Source organism: Phascolarctos cinereus, unplaced genomic scaffold, assembly GCF_003287225.1.
Source record: "Phascolarctos cinereus isolate Bilbo 61053 unplaced genomic scaffold, phaCin_HiC Scaffold_5;HRSCAF=322, whole genome shotgun sequence".
Taxonomy (NCBI): domain Eukaryota; kingdom Metazoa; phylum Chordata; class Mammalia; order Diprotodontia; family Phascolarctidae; genus Phascolarctos; species Phascolarctos cinereus.
In genome coordinates, this window is record NW_027555958.1 from 415,935,363 (window position 1) to 415,955,485 (window position 20,123).

The following is a 20,123-nucleotide window of genomic DNA, read 5'->3' on the forward strand; positions in this document are numbered from 1 at the left end:
GATATTAAAAGCTATCTGACGATGGAATGTGTTGGCTTCCTACCTCAGTATGGCTGAGGCTGCATCAATATGGAGTGAGTTCCCTGTCTCTGGAGGTATTCAAGAAGAGGCTAGATAATCATTTACTAGTGCTGTTTTAGAATGGATTAATGCATCTCCCTAGGGGTTTCAACTCTAGAATTCTATGTTTCCGGGATTCTATGACACCAATGATATTGTCACAATACCATAAAGTACCATGATATGATTGGGAAAGAATTCCTTAAGGGAGGAACAGTTTCTTAACATCCTAGGGGCTTCCAAATATTTCAAGGGGCCCTGGGAAATTCTCTCTAAATCTTCCAACCAAAAAGGAGAGGTTTTCTTTAATTCAATAGAGAAGTTTGTGTGCTGTGAAACTTGGAGGTGGGGTGGTGAGAAAGTGAGGGGGGAAGAGAGAGAGGGGAAAACAGAGGCGGAGAGAGAGAGAGAGAGAGAGAGAGAGAGAGAGAGAGAGAGAGAGAGAGAGAGAGAGACAGAGAGAGAGAGACAGAGAGACTGTCATAATATCAAACATGTCAATCTAATAAATTTGGAAATCATGGTTCAAGACCTTTTGTAATGGCAAGCTTGCAATTAACTAACCAGGAGGAAAGAGGACATCCTGAAATGTTTCAAAGATAGGAATTTGCTTCTGGGGGGATGTGAGTAGTAAAGATAGAGGGGGAGGCTGGCTGGGATTCAGCTTCCCCAGTTTATCCTCTTACAGAGATCTGTCACCACTCCTACCATTTGTCTGAAAATACTGGCCAGTCAGTTTGTATTTCCAGGGCAAAGAACCAGCCAGGTACGTGTTAGCTTCACTCCCTGAGCATGTGCTTAGAGAATTAGATGCCAATGATTCTAGGGGAGCCTGCACATCCAGATATCTAGTGCATTTACGTTAGACAGAGCAACATTTCTAGCACAAGGAAGCAAATGGTAATTTAGAACCCGGACATTCTGGCCCCAGTGACACAATTCCTGATTCTCAGGCACCATACTCTCGCTGGTCTATTGCAATGCTTCCCAAGCTAATTTGGCCATGAAGACATTTGAGGTTTTGAAATACAATCACAGAATCCATAAACGCTAGCCCAGGATATGGTATAAACTGAGGAATGAGGTAGGTCAAGGAATTTGGGGAGTAAAATAGAAGAAATTAAGCCTATTCCCATGCTGAAAGATGTAATAAATAATGTAATATATAATTTTGATGCATATATACTTTCATATTTAATATACATTTCACTTTCTATAATTAATCTTGCATGTTAATTTGTAATACTATATTTTAGATATTTTATATTTAATATTTTAGAAATATTAGCATTGAAGGGTTCTCACTGAAACATTATATATGACCTGCAGAATCGGAGAATCCTCCCAGAGAGTTTGGGAATCACTGATTTACTAGATACTTTTATCCTCCAAGACATTTTTGTCCCTGGGCTAGATAACAGCTGAGAAGGCTGGGCTGGTCAGTTATCTGATCACTACAGCCTTGGAAGCTTTGTTAGATGACTTGAAACTTCAATGCTTTAGTGACTAAGCTTGTTACCTTTTTTGAAGAGTGATGACCAAGGGTTTGCTTCCCACCAAGCTGGGAAAGATGTCTCTTGTGTCATACTTTATGATAGCTACTTTGAAAGGAATCTGGAGAGGAAGAAGCAAGCCTAGTAAAATTTCAGAACTTGTTATACTGAATAAAAGCTCCTATTCCTGTCTTATTTTGAAGCTTACAAAGTGATTTCCTCCCAACAACCCTGTGATGTAGGTAATGAAAGTGCCCATTCTGCAGATGAGAAAATGAGGCTAGGAGAGATTTAAAAGTGTGCCCAGGGTTAACCCATTTCCTAAAGAGGGGCCAGGAATGGATCTGAGGTCTCTCTGAATTCCAAGCTTAGTGTTACAGGTCACTGGTCCTTCTCCTTCTATTACTCAAAAATTCTACTGGTGCCCTATTGCCTCCAGGATCAAATCCAAACCCTCAGTTTGGTGTTCAAAGCCCTTCATAACCACCACCTTTCTTACACCTAACCCCTTGTTGGTATTCTTCAAGTCAGTGACACTGGCCTTCTGGCTGTTCCATGAGTAAGACTTTCCATCTCTTGGTTCCAGGCATTTTCTCCCACAGTCTTCCATGCCTGGAACACTCTCCCTCCTCATCTATCCCTCCTGGCTTCCCTGGTATTCTTAAAGGCCCAGCTAAAAATCTCGTCTTCTACAGGAAGCCTCTCCCAACCCCTCTTAATTCTAATGCCTTCCCTTTGTTGATTATTTCTTTTTCATCCTGTATACACCTGTTTGTACATATCTGTTTGCTTGTTGTTTTTCTCATTAGATTATGATCGCTTCAAGGGCAGGGACTATCTTTTGCCTCTTTTCCTATCTGTAGGGCTTAGCACAGTGCCTGGCACATAGTAAGTGCTTAGTAAATATTTACTGATTGATTGACCAACTAACTCACTAGTCTAGCATTAGACTAAAGTCGTAACTCTAGTCAAGATAACTCTCTGTTACCTTGCAGCCGCCAAAAAAAAAGTAGGCTGACTTGGGGGAGAGGACCTGGGTTTACATCTTGGCTTTGCCATTTGCTGTTGTGTGACCTCAAGTCAGTCATTTACCATCCCGAGCCTCACTTTCCTTACCTGTAAAATGAGAAAGTTAAGACTAGATAACACATAAGGTACCTATCCTCTCAGTTTCCAATTCTTGGCCACCATGAAAAGAGCTGCTATAAATATTTTTATACATAAATGAAATATACATGTATTCCTCTTTTTTGGATCTAGTTGGGACTATAAACCTAGTAGTGGTATCACTAGGTCAAAAAGCATGCACAGTTTAATAACTTTTGGGGCATAGTTCCAAACTACTTTCCAGAAAGGCTGGACTAATTCACAGCTGTACTAACAGTGCATTAGTGTTATCTGTTTTCCCATTACCCCTCCAGCATATTTATCATTTCCTTTTTTAGGGGTTAACTTTGACAATGTGAATGGTTTAATATGCATTTTTTTCTATTACTGATAGAGTATTTTTTCATATGGCTATTGATAACTTAGATTTCTTCCTCTGAAAACTGCCTATTTATATATCCTGTGACCATTTATTAATTGGGGGATAGCTCTATAAGGCCACTTCTAAAGTCTCTCCCAGGCTTAACATTTTATGATGTACGTAATGTATACAATCTTCACAAGAGAGTTTCAAGGATCAAATGAGAAAATCCATGGAAAGTGCTTGCAAACCTTAAAACTCCATCCATACCCATATGAACTATTACTATCAATACTCCAACTGCAGTGCCTGATTTCATATGCCCTTTCTCTTTTAGGGAGAAGCATGTCTGGAATCCTTTATTACCTATGGAGGGAGGCAGTTTAGTACAGTGGAAGGCACTCTGGGACTTGGGTTCAAATCTTGATTCCCTTACTGTTAGTGTGAACTTAGGCCAGGGGATCTTAAACTGGGGTCTCTGATTTTTTTACTCCATTATCTAACAACAGTATTTAAATGAATTCTTGTTAATCTTATGTATTTTACGCACTTAAAAAATTCTAAGCAGGGACCCCACCAGACAGCCCAAGGGGTGGGTGGCAAATCTTGGGCACAATCTCCCCCTCACCTCTGAATCCTGGCTTCATGTCTCGGCTAAAATCCCCACTTGTACAGGAAGCCTTTCCCTGGCCCGTCTGTGCTGATGTCTTTCCTCTGAGATTACTTTTCATCTAAAATATGTATGTATGCAGTACAGTTAATCTATATGGTCCAGATACCAAAGGTGTGGTATCTATACCACGTGCGGCATAGATTATATGTGTATGTACGTGTACATACATACCTCGTACATACCACACACACACACACACACACACACACACACACACACACACACACCCTGTATGGGTCCAGTGTCCCCAACATCTTGGTACAGTTTTAGGGTATTAAAGCTCATGAATATACATACATTTACACCCATACGTAAACACCCACCCACGAGTTTATTTAATCTCCTAACGCTTAAACTCCACCGAGCCTTTCGGCACACCCAGTGCGTGTGTTACATACGTAGCGTGCGTGGTGCCTCTCCGTTGGAATTTAAGCTCCTCGAAGGCAGGGGCTCTCGCGGCCCACTTAGGCCCAGGGCTCCCCACACAGTCGGGCCTACCCTTCCTTCTTTCCTCCACGAGGGGGCGCCAGAGGGCAGCACCGCCGCGGCCGCCGGGGCCGGAGGAGGCCCCGGCTGCGGTTGCGCACGCAGCGCTCGGGCGGTCCCAGGAAGGAGTTGGGAGGACGTGGCTTTGGCCGTGACCGAGGGGAGGAGCCTCCGCGGGGCCCACAGGTAGGGGTGGGGCGGACCCTCCGGAATCTGGGGTGGGGTCAGCGTCCCGGCTGGACCCGAGGGTGGGGGTCGGGCGGGGGTCGTCTATCTTGGGAGGCGGGAAGGGGAGGGAGGGAGCCCAGCCCCTCCCCCTCCCTAGCGTTCCTCCTGGGGTGGGGACATCAAACGATGCTTGGGCCGGGGACCCAAGACTTCCGCCTCTAGGCTGTTTAGTCCAATCTGCTCATTTTATAGTATTGGGGAAGCTTAGGCCCTGGGGACGGGTAACATCACTCGCGGGGTACGCCACTGAAGCGGGATTTGAACCCTCACGTTTTAAAGAGCGCATGCTCCTTCGAGACTCAGCTCTAACCCTCCTCCCTTGCTTCCTGTGACGTTCCATTGACACCCCCCCCCGCTTGTGCCCTGCGCCACACTGCCACCTAGAGGCCTCTCATAGCGGCAGTCGGGCAGCCTGCGCCGAGCCGAACGCGTCTCGGACCCTGCAGCCTAAGAGCACTGTGACACGATCCCTTTGGGGGCTTACGGAGTGCGAAGTACAGAGTAGTGAAGTGTCACTGTCTCGTTTTCACAGGGGAGGAAACGGAGGCTCGCAGAGGTTAAGTGGCTGGTTTACAGTCTGTGGAAATGGGGATGTAGAAAATCAGGTAGGTTGGAGGACAATACAGTGGTTGAGTCAAGTTCAGAGTCTTGAGTCTCTGCTGTGACTTTCTGTGTTAGGGGAGTCACCAGAATAGCAGGCTGTTTCAAGATAGACATCTGACAGCTTTCCAAAGGCACATCTCTTTCATTAAAATAAGATGTGCATATCTTGCCTTGGATCGCCAAATTTTAAAATGCTTAATAAATCATTCCAATAGCTACTTGAAATTAATCTCAGGTTTTATAAAAAAATTTATTTCAGTATACATTCACAGACCAATTTGTGCTTTCAGTAGGTAGGGTTGATTTAATTGCTAAGCATCTTGTTAATGCTTATTTATGGCAAGTCCTGAACACCTTGGGCCTGGAGTTAGACTCGTCTTCCTAAATTCAAACCTGGCGTCAGATACGTATTAGCTGTATGACCTTGGGCAAGTCATTTAACCTTGTTTGCCTCGGTTTCCTCATCTGTAAAATGAGCTGGAGAAGGAAATGGCAAACCGCTCCAGTATCTTTGCCAAGAAAACCCCAAATGGGGTTTCTGAAACGACTGAACAACAATCAGCCTGAGCACCTTCCCTTATGTTAAAGCTTGTTTGTGTTAGATCCTGATCTTATTACTATCCCTAGGATTTTGGGATTGTAGATTTAGAGCCAGAAGGTATCTTAGAAGTAGGGATGTACTAGTTAATGTTTAACAACTGACTGTCCAAGAAAAAAAGTATGCATAGGACACTTGTAAGCTTAATCTGCATTATTAACCTTCTGCCCATCACTTTCGAAAGTCTAATCAAAGTGCAAAACAAATCAAGTCCTCCCTTGTAGTGTTTCCCAATTTCCAGGGTCGTGCTGAAAGTTTAGTAATCAGCTCCCAGGCCTGAATGAGCTGGCTCCAGCACATCCATGCTTTCTTTGAAGTCCTGCAGTTGTCATTTTGCAGGTGAGGAAACTTGTCCACATTCACACATTTAATAAGTGACAGGGCTGTATTCAAACCCAGGCCCTCTGACTCCCAAGGCTAAGGTTTTGGCTTTTTGCCCTAAGTCGCCTCTCTACGAAACTATTCAAGTCAGAGAAGTACATAGTTCCCAGAGTGAGAGGAGGTTGTGAAGGCATTTGCCCTCCTGGGTTAGAAAGCAGAACCTACTGGGACTCTGAGCACCTCAGTTGAGGTCAATTGAGAAATCCATGGGGTTATAGAATCGTAGCTATGGAATAGAGCTTGGAGGTCACTCAACTTAATGCCCATATTGTATAGAAGAAGAAACTGAATGGTTAATAGATATCTGAATAATAACCTGAATGGTTATACACCTAATTATAGGCAGAGGTGAGGCCAGAGCGCAGATCTCCTTATTTTCAGGCTTACTTGACTGCCCTGATTAGGGTGGTTCTGCCACTAGTATGTGGCGGTGGAACTAGTGTAGAACACTGGGTGCTGATGCCCCCTTCTCTGCCATCATATGGGAGTCTGGAGTCCCTGCTACAACATGAAGAAATCTACCTGGGGGTCTCCAGTTTGCTGCCACTGATGATGTCAGAGATTCTGCCCCCCAGAGAGGGGATACGTATTCCTCCAAGGGCTGAGCAATTAGTGATTTTAAGGTGTCATTCCAGTTTGGACATGGAACCCTGGGCAAGTTTCAGATCCTTAGTGTCCCCATCTGTTCAATGGGACTCACAGCACCTTCACAGGAGTACTGCAGATATGAAAGGATTGTAGCTGTTTTAAAAAAGAAAAGAAAGAAAGAACTCCGACTCAGTTGACAGATGAATGTTCTTTGGCTCCGTTCTGAGCAAAAAGTCTTATCTCTCTATAGCTTATGACCCTATTAGATTATAGTATCTTATGAAAATTTGGTTTCTTTCCCAGCACTTAACACATGGTAGGTAAGGAATAAATATTAGTTAAAAAGGAAAGGGGCTTAGGGAAAGATGCTAGTGGTAGTTTATTTAGCAGTATTTCTTTAGTTCTGGTTTGTATTCCTGCAATTTCCTAGTGTCTGTCACACTGATTTAGGTTCCTGTAAAGCTAAATATGATTTAGAGCAGGGGTGTCAAACTCACATAGAAACCCTAGTGACTTAGAAAACCACAAATTAACGTTATGTTGTATGGGGTTTTATTTATTTTGTTAAACATTTCCCAAGTCCATTTTAACCTGGTTGGGAGACTCAGCAGCTTGAGTAGGCCCCGAGTTTGGCCCCTTTGGTGTAGAGGAGTTTGGCTCTGTAGGTCTTATATATTAGCATCATAGATTCAGAGCTGGAAGAGACTTCAGAAGTCATCAAGTCCAACCTCCTCGGGCAATAGTTGAGAAAACAGATATCAGAGGGGTGAAATTACCTGCCTCAAGTCACACTGGTATTAGGTGGCTGAGATGGGATTCATGCTCAGGCCCTGTGATTCTAAGTCACAGGGAATAATATTGGTAAAAAGCTTAGCCTAGTGTCTGACACATAGTAGGCACTTAATAAATACTTGTTCCCTTCCCCTTTTTCCCCATCGTACCACCACCATTCTATTCTCTTTAGAGACAGGATTGGCATTCAAGGTACTATAGTTAGAAAAAAGCCATGCATTTGGGAAGTTTTTGAAGTTGTTTATAACCATACCTATGTTATTCTAATTTTAATGGTTAAGTAGATTTGATTTAGGATATTTAATTCTTTCTTAGTTGATCTCCAAAGATTTCATTTTCCAGAGATTAACTGGTTTTCTCTTCTCTTCTCTTCTCTTCTCTTCTCTTCTCTTCTCTTCTCTTCTCTTCTCTTCTCTTCTCTTCTCTTCTCTTCTCTTCTCTTCTCTTCTCTTCTCATCCTCTCTGTCTCCTTCCCTCTCTCTCTGTCTCCCTCCCTCCCTCCTCTACCCCTTTCCTCTTCTTTCGCACTCTCTCTCTTTCTTCCTCTTCTCTTTCTCTGTCTCTCTGTCTTGCCTCTGTCTCTCTCTCTCTCCTTCCCCACTTCTTTTCTACCCCACCTTAGAAATTTGGTTGACCTTATTCATCTAATGGAACATCTGATGAACATTGACTAGAAAATCATCTGGTACAGAAGAGCATGGAGGTTCCAGAGAGGGCACGTCTTGTAGCCTCCTGAAGAGCTAGCCCTTCTGGGGCATAGACTTCTGTGCACCAGTTGAATCCAGTCTGTATTTGGATGAGAAGGGCCTGTGTTCACAACCAATGGCCAGCAGCAGAGGAGCAGGGTGGCAGAAGGTGCTGTACCAGCGTCAGCCCTTCCCCGATAACTACGTGGACCAGAGGTTTCTGGAAGAACTGCGCAAGAACGTCTCTGCCCGGAAGTACCGGTACTGGTCTGTGGTCTTCGAGTCTGGGGTGGTGGTACAGCAGCTGTGCAGCGTCTGCGTCTTTGTGGTCATCTGGTGGTATATGGATGAGGGTCTGCTAGCGCCACAGTGGCTTTTTGGAACTGGCTTGGCTTCCTCCTTCATTGGCTATGTCTTGTTTGACCTCATTGATGGAGGGGCAGGGCGGAAGAAGAGTGGGCGCACACGGTGGGCTGACCTGAAGAGCGCCCTGGTCTTTATCACGTTCACCTATGGTTTTTCCCCGGTGTTGAAGACACTGACGGAATCTGTCAGCACTGACACCATCTATGCCATGTCAGTTTTCATGCTTTTGGGTCATCTTATCTTCTTTGACTACGGTGCCAATGCTGCTATTGTGTCTAGCACTCTGTCCCTGAACATGGCCATCTTTGCCTCCGTCTGCCTGGCCTCCCGCCTACCTCGATCCCTTCATGCCTTCATTATGGTGACATTCGCCATCCAGATCTTTGCCCTGTGGCCGATGCTACAGAAGAAGCTGAAGGCCTGTACCCCATGCAGCTATGTGGGGGTCACGCTGCTGTTTGCTTTTCTTGCGCTGGCTGGGCTGTTAACCATTAGTGGTGTAGGGGCCATACTCTTTGCCCTGCTGCTAGTCTCCATCTCTTGCCTCTGTCCTTACTATCTCATCCGCTTGCAGCTTTTCAAAGAAAATATTCATGGACCTTGGGATGAAGCTGAAATCAAGGAAGACCTGTCTAGGTTCCTCACCTAGCTTGGAGGGTGCAGGCAGCCCCTACATTCTGATATTAAAGGCTGAAAGACCAGAGTCCTCCCCAAAAAGCAGCAATGAGGGGAAGGTCTTTTGGGAAAGCATAAGCTTGGGAGGTGTCTGAGAGAACAGCAGCGGGAGAAGAATGAAGTAATGATGATTGGCGATGAGTCGTGTCTCCCCGTCCTGCAGAAGGGACTGTGTCCCTCAGAGGTCTGGCAATGATGCTGACAGTGTATTTGAGATTTATTGTGGCCAATGGCGTGGTGTAGTCTTGTATTAAAGAACTGAAGCTGAAAGTCTGCATTCTTTCATTTAATTTTGCTCTAAGCAGGGGAAGGGAATAAACATTTATGAAGTGCGTACTATGTGCCAGACATTGTGCTAGGATCTTTATAATTATTAAGTCATTTGATCATCACAACCCTGGGAAGTAGGTGCTATTGTGATCCGTTTTTACAGCTGAGGAAACTGCGGCAGACAAAGGTTCAGTGCCTTGTGCGGGGTCATGCAGAGGCTGGATTTGAGCTCAGTTCCTCCTGACTCCAAGCCCACTGCTCTACAGGCTCCACCTAGCTGCAAGGGCATGGGCTATGGATAAGGCACACTCATTCTCACTTTTCAGTGTAGGTCATGCTTGCCTGCTGAATAAAGTTAAAACTCCTTCACCTCTCATCCTAGACGTTCCATTAGCTCATACTGCATTCAACCGCTTTATGCTCACTGGACTACTCAAGAAACTGCCTTTGGAAGTAGGCAGGAGAGTCCTACAACTTCCTCCTCTCTATTCTCCATCTAGAGGTGTCCCATTACAACGTACCATGGGCTTGGAATGCTGCTCTCTTCATCTAGTGCAACCTACGGCCTGCGGGCACACCAAAGGATTTTGGGTGGCTTGTGAAAAATGTAGAGATGTTTTCCTTTACATTTTTTACAAGCTGCGCGAGATCCTTTGGCATGATTGTGCAGGCCTGTTCGGATGAATGGGCCCCAGCCATTGTGTGAACTCCAACCCCTTTATTACATGCTTATTTCATGAAGACTTCCCTGATGTCTCTTGTTGTAACAATCTTCTTCCAGGGACTGCTCAGAGCAGCCATATTGTAGTTATGTACTACCCCCTACCAGGCTCTGAGCTCTATGGGGGCAAGGACTGCATGTTATCTAAACCTTGTAACTCTCAGGCTCTACCACAGAGCTCTGCACACAGGACAGGAATCAATGTTGATGAAATTAATGAATAAATAGAAAAGAGAAAGATGATTGGTAAAAATACTCCAGTTTTTAATGAACTCTAGGCCTGTGTTCCTATAATTTCTGGGGAGTGGTGAGGGTGGTTTACCATTCACATTGAACTGGAATCCTGGAAAACTAATTGCTATCCTTATAGAATTGTAGAATCTCAGAGTTGAAAGGGACTTCAGAGGACATCTAGTTCAGGCTGTACCTGAAAAGGAATTGCACTTAAACTATCTCTGCGCATGAGGTCATTTAATCATTTTCTGAAGCAAGGGCCACATGTGACCCTCTTGGTCCTCAAGTGCTGCCCTTTGACTGAATTGAAGTTTAGATTCATGTGGCCTGGAGGCCCAGGGTTCCCCACCCCTGGTAAAGTCTTCCAATGAACAGGAATACATGGCCATCACACAAGACAGCAAGTTTGACTTTTAAGTTTTCCTCAATCTCAAGTCTGAGTTTACCTCTTTACAACATTCTTCCCTTGCTCCTAATTTTGGTCCACTTTTGGTCAAGTAGAATGAGTCTACTCTTCCATGTGGCAGCTCTTCAAATACTAGAAAGATAGCTATCACTCTCTGTTAGTTCCTTATAATATGTTCTCATGGCCTTTCACTACTCTATTCATAGTCCTCTGGGTGTACTTTTCAATTTACCAAAAATTTGTGCCCAGAATTGAACACAATATCCAGATTGTGCTCTAAGGCTGATTGCATCGTCTCTCTAGTCTATTAAGGCAGCAGCAGATTATGTTACCTTTTTTGCTTGTCATACTACAGTACTGACCTATTTAGAGCTTCAACAAGGTCATAGAATTAGATCATTTAACCTATGGAATCTTTTAAAGTTGGGGTTACTTAGCATCTGCCTACTGCACAGACTTTATAGATATTCAGGTAGCATCAGATGGAGGGGGCAAGAGAAGTTTGTCATTTGAGGTTGGTGTTCATATAGAATGAATGAAATTCCATTGCTTTGTGGAGACTGCGTTATTTATTTTTGGGAAGATGTTTTAGAGAAGTGGTTTTGGTCAGGATGTTGGACTGGTGTCTTAAGCCATGTAGTCTCTTGGGTGTTCTTTTAAAATTTTGAGCTCAGACAAATGAATACATCAATGAATCTTTGATATTAGAACACAGGATTTTGCTATCTGGGGCAGTACTGTGGGATAGTTGAATGAGAGTTTATTCATGGGCCACATATGAAGGCATAGCTCTGATTGTATCTATCCTCTACTTAAAAAGCCTTCAAATTCCTTTTGTCAATACAGAAAATTCTAAACTCTTTACTCTGACATTCAAGGTTTTCCATAATATGGTCTCCAACCTATGTTGCCAGTCTTATCTCATAGTATTCTTCTGTATGTACTCTGATCCATACAGATAACTTTGTATTTGGGGATATCCTTTCAAGCTAAGTGGCCCTAGGCACCAGGTAGCAAAAAAGGAGGAAAAGGGTTAATTCTAGGGTATAAAAAGAAATATTCTGATCTATTAGCCCTGATCAAGAGAAGACATACCCAAGTCATTGCTGATTTGTCCAAAGGAGAGTGGCTCCATGTGTTCCTTAACCCAAAGTGGACAAAACAATATTAGCTATTATGAGGAAAGGTTTGGGAAACAAAACTGAAAACTTCCTAGAACGTATGTAACAAATATCGACGTAAACTCTGATGCAACCACATTTGGACTACTTTATGTAGCTCTGGTGCTCACACTTGACTAAGGATATCCTGGAATGTCCAGAGAAGGGAAAATAGAATGAGAATATGGATGGAGGAAGTAGTAAATTCCATAGGAGGTCAAACTAAATGCAAACATATATATATATACGTATATATATATGTATATATGTATATATGTATATATATGTATATATGTATATATATGTATATATATGTATATATATATATACACACACACATACATACATATATATATACACATACAAACATATATATACATATGTGTATATTTTATCTACCCATTTATCTCTTATCTAAGGTGAGAGCTAAAAAGGAATATAGTCAAAATTTTTTTAAAAAAATCATAATTGGTATAGATAAGGTAAAAATGGCCTTGTAACTTGATTAGCAATTTTGAAGTAGTATAATTTAATTTTGCAATTTAAGTGGGAAATTCAAGCTATTAGTCCTTCATACCATAGGCTATGAGATAATAGACATTACTGCCAAGAGATGGGAGAAACAATAAATACAAATAAATCACAAATGAGTTGGGCAAGTTTATGAATGACAGTCATAAAGGACTACTAAGTTCAGAATATTTAACCATTAATGTTCACCTCAAAGAGGACAGGGTAGTATAAGAGGACGAGGAAGGGCTTCTTCCAGAAAGTGGGATTTGTGCTGAATCTTGAAGAAAGCCAAGGAAGCTAGGAGGGAGAGCATTCCAAGCATGGAGGACAGTCAGTGAAAAGGCAGGGAGTGGGGGAGTATCCCATGAGAAGAACCCCAAAAAGGCCAGTGTCAGTACCCAAGGGGAATAAAGTATAAGAAGTCTGGAAGATTAGGAAGGGGCCAGGTTTTAAAGAGCTTAAGTGCCTAACAAAGGATTTTGCATTTGGTCTTGGATATCATGGGGAGCCACTGGACTTTGTTGGTGGTGGTGGTGGTGGGGTTTCATGGCCAGACTTGCGCTGTAGGAAGATCTCTTTGGCAGCTGAGTAGAAGATGATCTGGTGTGAGGAGAGACTTGAGCCCAGGAGACCAAGTATGTGAGAACTGTTGTGAAGGCAGAAACAACAAGACCTGGTCACAGATGGGATATTTGGGATGAATGCAAGTAAGAACTTGAGAGCACCTAGGTAAACTTGGATTGAAGAATACTTCTTCAACATTAACCTAAATGCTTAGTAACCCTTTTAAAAATGCTCACTATATAACAACCTTGACTTCTTATTTGTATTCAAGTGCAATTGTCTTCTGGGAATGTGTAGGGTTATCCAAGCTTTTCAATTGAGTGATTAACTACACTATTTAAGTGAGTGAAAAATATTCAAGGACCAGAGCATGCAAAATATGAGCAAAGAATTAAAAGAAAAAAGCTTCCACTTTTTTGCCAGCAGAGGGGGCCAGTCATATATTTATATTGAATTTTAAGCTCAGTAAATGGTGAAGCAGGTCCAAGCAGCAGTGCCATCTTGTGGATATCTTAAACACAGCATCTTGTGGATATCTTAGCACATTCTTTTTCTTCTTTCTTTTCAGTCTTCCTTCCTTCCTCTCATTCTTTTAATATTTAATGGATACCAGTCCAGCTCTTGGCCTGTTTTTTACCTCTCCCCCTTACTGTAACCAGACCACTTCCCTTTTCAGTCATCCATAATGTGTGCAGTGGTAATCGGACTATGTGTTACCCCCTGGTAACATATGTGCATTTTAACAGCCACTTTCTGGAGATTTAATATTTTTAGTAGCAAAAACAGTGGGGATTTCATGTACCATATGAGGATAGTGGGAGGAAGATTTCTAAGCAGGTGGCTTTTCGCTATCACTTAAAAGCACCTAATCATTTGGTACGTCTGGTTCTAGATGTGATCCTTCTTGATAGGAAGCTGAGGAGGTAGTCATAGCCATTGTCTGATTAGAAACTGCTTCCTGAGCCTTAATTTAAGCCAAAATAACTAGACACTCAGATTTGAGGCTAGGAGTTTGGCCTACAATGGGAAGATGCCTGTGTAAATAATGCCTGTCTCCACTGCTTTTACCGGAGCGAAGGCAAAATGGTTGTCATCTCACAGCTGAGAGGGGCTGGGAGGGACTAGGGTCTAATATTGGCCAGCTTGACTGTTGTGACAGCTGGGAAGGGGTTAGGGAGAAGAGCAGAGCTTTTTGTCTGCGCAAGCGGAACAGCTCCTCAGGCCCTGCTTTGGCTAGAGCCTTCCAGCACACTCCAAACACGCTATCTGCAGCCACCGATGGCTGTACAGGGCCTGCCTTTCCATCCGTGCAACCCTCGCTCTCATCCCACTTTCTAGCTACACGCAGCTGCCTGATGCCCTGGGACCACTCCACCTGAAGAAGAAACTCTGTGGATAATGCTAACCTATGGTAACTCACTCTTCAGCCATGAATTCCCTATCACCACAGTCACCCCAAGCCAGTGATTCTGGACCTCTGTTTGCCATTGTTAAAACTCCATTCTCCATCCTGCACTGAGTGATCTTTTATACTTATCCCCCTCAGTTCTCCCCTCTCAAATCCTGACCAAAAATTACTCACCCCTTCCACTGTGCCCTCTGGAATGCCCGCTCCATAGGCAACAAACTCACTTTCATCTTAAATCTTTTCCTTTCTCACTCCTTCTGTTTTCTGGCTCTCACTCAGATCTGACTCCCTCATGACGGATAACGCAGCCTCCCTGACCGCTTTTCTAGCACTGGCTGCCCTTTCACTTGTTTCCTCTGATTCGCTGGTCAAGGAAGAGGAGTTAGAAGCTCTTTATTCCCCATTGCCACTCTCCTCCTCTGAGATTCATGCAATCCACCTCTATCGCCTGATCACAACCCTGGTAGTAGTTGTCTACAGACCTCTACGAGACTCCTTCCTTCCTCAGTGAGTTCAGTGCCTGCATCCCAGTCTTTCTCTCCTCCCATCAAACTAGAGGACTTCAACATCCATACTGATGCTCCTTCAAATATCTTGACCTCCCAGTTACTCAACTTACCCATTTCCCATGGCTTATTCCTCCACGCCACCTTAGATACACACCGAGACAGTCACATCCTTTCTTGTCACCATCCACAAGAGTTCAACATTCATATTTAGGAACTCTGGAATTCTTTTATCTCAGTCCTAATCTGTTGTCATTCCACCTCTCCCTCGGCATTGTAACTCCAAACCCTGCTTATCCTCACCTTGATCTTCAGTCTTAGCGACCCTCAGTTATTTCCAAGGCTAGGGGTGACTCTGTTCAGGCTACACTTTCTTCCCTTCCCCACTTTGACTCCCTTGAGAACCAATTCAGCTTTATATTGTTCTCTTCTCTCAAGACACTTGTCCCTTTATCCTGTGGATGATCTGGCCTTTTCGAACCCCAGCCTTGGAATACTCCACTATCTACTGCCTTCATTCCTATTCATGTGCTGTTGAGCTAAGCTGGAAGAAATCATGAAACTATGCTGACCGGGTCTGCTATAAGTTTGTATTAGAAAATTTCAACTGGGCCCTCACTACAGCAAGGCAATTCTTTTATATCTCCCTATCACAGAGGAGCCAGCCAGGTGGATCCGTGGATAGAGCACTGGGCCTGGAACCAGGAAGAACTGAGTTCAAATGCAGCCTGAGACATTTACTAGCTGTGTGTCCCTGGGCAAGTCACTTAACCTCTGTTTGTCTTAATCCACTGGAGAAGGAAAACCTCGTGAATAGTAGGGTCCACACGATCACAAATAGTTGGACACAACTAAATGACTGAACAACAACAACTAGATTTGTCATCCTACTCACTACAATACCTTTTCTTGTGTGTGTGTGTGTGTGTAACAATCGCTCTCCTCTTTGCTCTTCTCTTACCTGTCTGAGCATTCCTTTTCAGTCCCTTTTGCTGAATCATCACCCAAATGATTCCTCCTAATTGTGGCAGTATTAAAGACTTCTGTCCTCAGCCCTCTTCTCTCTCTATGGATGTAGGTTCATCCTTAGTCTTATCCCTGGCACTTAGGGCAGTGCCTGGCACATAGAGGTGCTCAGTAAATGCCCATTGATTGCTTGATTTTCTAAGCGCTTTCTGAAGATGAATGAGGACAACCTTACAGTATTCCTGAGACATGAAATGAGAAGAAGCATGGACATTGAGAAAATTGCTAGTGAGAACCATCTACTCAGCTGCCTAACCCACTCAGTGCCCTGAGCCAGGCTAGCCATGGGGCTCCTCTACTCCATGTTTTCTCCAGTTTCATCAGGAATTTCAGAAATTACAGGCTTGTGGGGGGAAGATAATTCCTCAAAATATCCTGGCAGCATCAACTAGAATTCTCATTGGCCTATGGGAAATCCCTAAGGGAGGAAGTTTAGGATAGAACCCAGCAATTGCTAACCCTCATCCCAAATGAGACACCAGACTAACCTAAGGCTTTCTCCTGTTCTGGACAGAATGTCCCTATAATTCTTGGGCCACAATTCTGGTATAGGTGATCACATCACTTGTACAACTAACTGGGCAACTAAGTATTAGTTATTGTTTTTGTCACAAGTTGTGTGACTGGAGGGTGTGGCAGAAAAGGATGGCATTGTTCCAACATCAGATCAGTCAATCAAAGAAATCATAATCATTTATTAAATCTCCATTATGTGCCACGCATTGCTCTGGGGACACAGAGACGAAAGTGAAATAATCCCTGCCATCAAGACACTTACATTCCAGGAGAAAGAGCATGCAGATAAGATAGTTGGATAGACAGATAAATTGATAGATTCAAAACACCTGCGAAGCAGAGCAAGCTAACTTTGGATGGGAAGGCAGTTGAAGATGGGAAACAGGAGAGCACTCCTGTGTAAGGCAGTACCTGATCTGAGAAAACCAGGAATTCAAAAAGGCAGATTTGAGAAGGGAGAAGATTCTAAGCATGGGAGGCAGTCAGTACAAAGACAGAGGTGAGAAATGGAGTGTAATATATGAGGAATGGCAAGAAGGCTGGTATAGCTGGACTGCAGGGTATAGGTAAAGGTTGGAAAGGTAGGAAAGGATCAGGTTTTGAACAACATTAAATGCCAAACACAAGAGTACATATTTGGCCCTAAAGGTAATATAGGAGGGGCGGGGCAATATGGTCAGACCTGTGCCTTAGGAAAAATAGTTTGGCAGCTTTGTGGAGGATGGATCAGAGTAGGGAGAGACCAGAGAAGGGGAGATCAATGGAGCAGGAGTAGGGTTGTGGGTAAAGGAAGAACATGTGAAAGTTGTAGAGAGAGAAATAAATGACAGATGGTGACATCTGATTGTATGTAAGGGATGAGAGAATGAGGAGTTATGGATGACACTGGAGGCTCAAATCTTTCTTTGAACTATGGTGCTGACTTGGGGAAAAAATAGGGAAATTCAGAAAAGGGATGGTTTTTGGAGGAAACTAATCAATTCAGTTTTGGACATGTTGAATTTCTGATGTCTATAATATCCAATTTGAAATATCCACTAAGCAGTTAGTTATGTGAGGCTACGGCTCAGGAGAGGGACTCAGGCTAGCTATATAGGTCTGGGCTTCATCTGCATAGAGATCATTGAACCCATGGGAGTTGATGGAATCACCAAATGAGAGGATTTAGAAAGAAAAGCAGTCAGGGGCCAGTAGAGAGCCTTGGAGCATACCATAGTTGGTGGATTTGATGGAGATGATGATTCAGAATGCCAAGGAAACTGAGGAACTGAAATCAGGCAGGTAGGCGGGGGACTGAGAAAAATGTCATGAAACCAGAAAGGAAACAGCATCCAGGAGGAGAGGGCTGTCAGTAGTGTAAAAAGCTTCAGACAAGTGAAAACCAGTAAGGATTTAGAAAAGACCATTCAATTTGTCAACTAAGATATCACTTTGGAGAGAGTGGTTTCAGAGAGGTGATGAGATCAGAAACCAGAATGCCAAGGGAAAGTATAGAGAGAATGAGGGTGGACAATTTTCTCAAGGGGTTTCACTGAGAAAGGAATGAGAACTAAAAGATAGCTAGTGGGGATGATGGTAGGACCTACTGATGGTTTTTTTTTTTAAGTGCGTGGAAACATGGGCATGTTTGTCAGCATTAGGGAAGGAACACGTAGATAGATTAGAAAGAGGGAGGGGTGGTTGTAGGAACAATTTGCTAGAGAAGATGAGGAGGGGATAGGAACAAGGGTACTTGTAGAGGAGGTAGCCTTGGCAGGAAGGGTCACCTCTTCATCAGGGACTGGAAAAAAGGAGAAGATAATGGAGAGGGAAATGTCCAGGAACTGCAAGATTAGGAGCAGGGCTGAAGATGGAGCTTGATGGCAGATGACCTTGATTCTCTCTAGAAAGTTGGAGGTGAAGTCCTCAGCTATAAGAGTGAGGGAAGGGAGGTATGTGGAGGGTTTGAGGAGAGAAGTTTGGAACAGCTGCTGTGGTATCTGGAGAAAGAATCAATTAGGGAGGAGTAAAAAGATTCCCTTGCTGCTGCATGGGCTTTAGGTAGTATACATTTGTAGGAGATGTAGTCAGTAGCGTTTTGTGGCTTCCTCTGGCGCCATTCAGCGGGACATGAGTAGCGGTGGAAGAGCTAAGTGATAGGAGTAATTCAGGATCGGGGTTTGGCAAGGCAAGTGTCGATGGAACAAAGAAGCAAGACATTGGAGAGTAGGGGACACTGTAGATTGGGAAGAGAGGAGAATGTAGCAAGAGGTGCTGGTCTGAGAGGGTGCTGAGGAGTGGGGTGAATAAAGGACATGGCAAAGCTGAAAAATCGGTTTGGAAGGAGTAAATCATAGGGAAAGGTAGAGCAATAGACCACTAAAAATTGAGTACCGATATGTTATTTTTGTTCTAATATTTAATTGGTTCCTAGGGGGAGCTTCAGAGGATGACTTCTCGTATTGTTCTTCTTCCCTAGCCTAGGCAATATTCCAACTCAGTGGGCACTAGGATATGCATGACACCTTTCTCCATTTTTTCTTCATTTCATATACACACACAAAAAACCAGATCATGTGGTTTTAGTGGAAAGAGTACCGAGAATGGCATCAGAAGAAGAGGGATTGACTCTGAGCCTGTGCTGAGCAAGGCTGCAGGCTCCTCCTTTGTGAAAGGAGTGTGTGGGAGCCGGGAGGTGGAGCTGCAGAACAGGGTTGGACTATTCGTGGTAAGAGAAAACTCAAGATAGAAATGGGAGAGCCATGCAACTGTTCCTAAAAATCCCTGTGGGCGCATATGGACTTAGGAAACTATATATTAACATCATTTCTATCCTACTGTATTTTTATTTACTTTGTTAAATATTTCCCAATTATATTTTAATCTGGTTCAGCCCCACTCAGTGTTGTAGGCCGTAATGCTGAGGGCAGTGTGTCTGTCACCTCTGAACTCTGAGGACTTCTAAGGCATCTTCTAGCTTTAATGATTCTGTGATAGTAATTTTGCTGTGAATGAGTCAGTGATAAGCAAACATTTCAGAAAGGATCACTTACTCTTTAATTGCAAAATAAATAGTGTTAGCCTTTGTGGAATATAAGTTTGACTTTTGTCTATGCAGTGGAAGGCTTTTTTTTGGGGGGGAAGGGATTGGGAGCTACTGCTGGAAAGAAGGAAAAAAAGAGAAAATTGGCAAGAGATCTCTCCTTAATCTGCTTATACTTTCTCCATTGCCTTTTAAATTTTATCTACTTAGAGTAGAGCTATGACACTATAAACTGATCCTCAAGGAAGGAAACATTTATTAAGTGCCTACTGTATGTTAGGCTAAACTGTGCTGAACAAATATCTTCACAAATATTGCTTAATTTGATCTTTACAACAACTCTGTGAGCTAGGTGCTATTGTTATTTCCACTTTACTGTTGAGGAAACTGAGGCAAATAGAGGTTAAGTGACTTGCCCAAGTAGCTGTCTGAGGCTGTGTTTAAACTCTGGTCTTCCTGACTCCAGGCCTATCTGTCCATTAGATGCCTCCGTAAGCTAAGTGACAAATTGGCAGTAAATGTAGAGGCTCCACAAGCCCCTTTGGAGCCTTGGAGGTGTCTAATGAATAGCAATTGTTCCATTAGTTGACCTTCTGAGTGGGTGAGGCCTCTGGCATACCTTCTTTAGAGGTACACCCAGATTTGTGTTTTGAGGTTGAGTGGTTTATATCTAATAGTTT

At 43.4% G+C, this 20,123-nt stretch overlaps 2 protein-coding genes and 1 long non-coding RNA gene across 5 annotated transcripts in view; 1 reads left to right on the forward strand and 2 right to left on the reverse strand.

Annotated features, from left to right (window-relative positions):
• Positions 1-20,123, reverse strand: part of DNM3 (dynamin 3) — a 682,754-nt gene that overhangs the window by 39,769 nt on the left and 622,862 nt on the right. The gene's annotated exons all lie outside the window — the stretch shown is intronic.
• On the reverse strand, positions 1,578-4,222 carry LOC144457831 (uncharacterized). Its single transcript, XR_013487367.1, has 3 exons — positions 4,093-4,222; positions 3,650-3,752; positions 1,578-1,674 (listed from the first exon to the last, which is right to left on the reverse strand). It is a non-coding gene; the product is annotated as an uncharacterized LOC144457831 (long non-coding RNA).
• On the forward strand, positions 4,277-9,367 carry PIGC (phosphatidylinositol glycan anchor biosynthesis class C). Of its 3 annotated transcripts, XM_020970520.2 has the most exons (3): positions 4,286-4,366; positions 4,941-5,013; positions 7,993-9,367. In XM_020970520.2, the coding sequence occupies exon 3, from the start codon at positions 8,193-8,195 to the stop codon at positions 9,069-9,071; it is 879 nt and encodes a 292-aa protein (XP_020826179.1). In that variant the 5' UTR covers positions 4,286-4,366; positions 4,941-5,013; positions 7,993-8,192; the 3' UTR covers positions 9,072-9,367. The 3 variants fall into 3 exon arrangements, with proteins under 3 accessions (XP_020826180.1, XP_020826179.1, XP_020826182.1); XM_020970521.2 differs by lacking the exon at positions 4,941-5,013 and having other exon boundaries at positions 4,277-4,366; XM_020970523.2 differs by lacking the exons at positions 4,286-4,366; positions 4,941-5,013 and adding an exon at positions 5,849-5,948.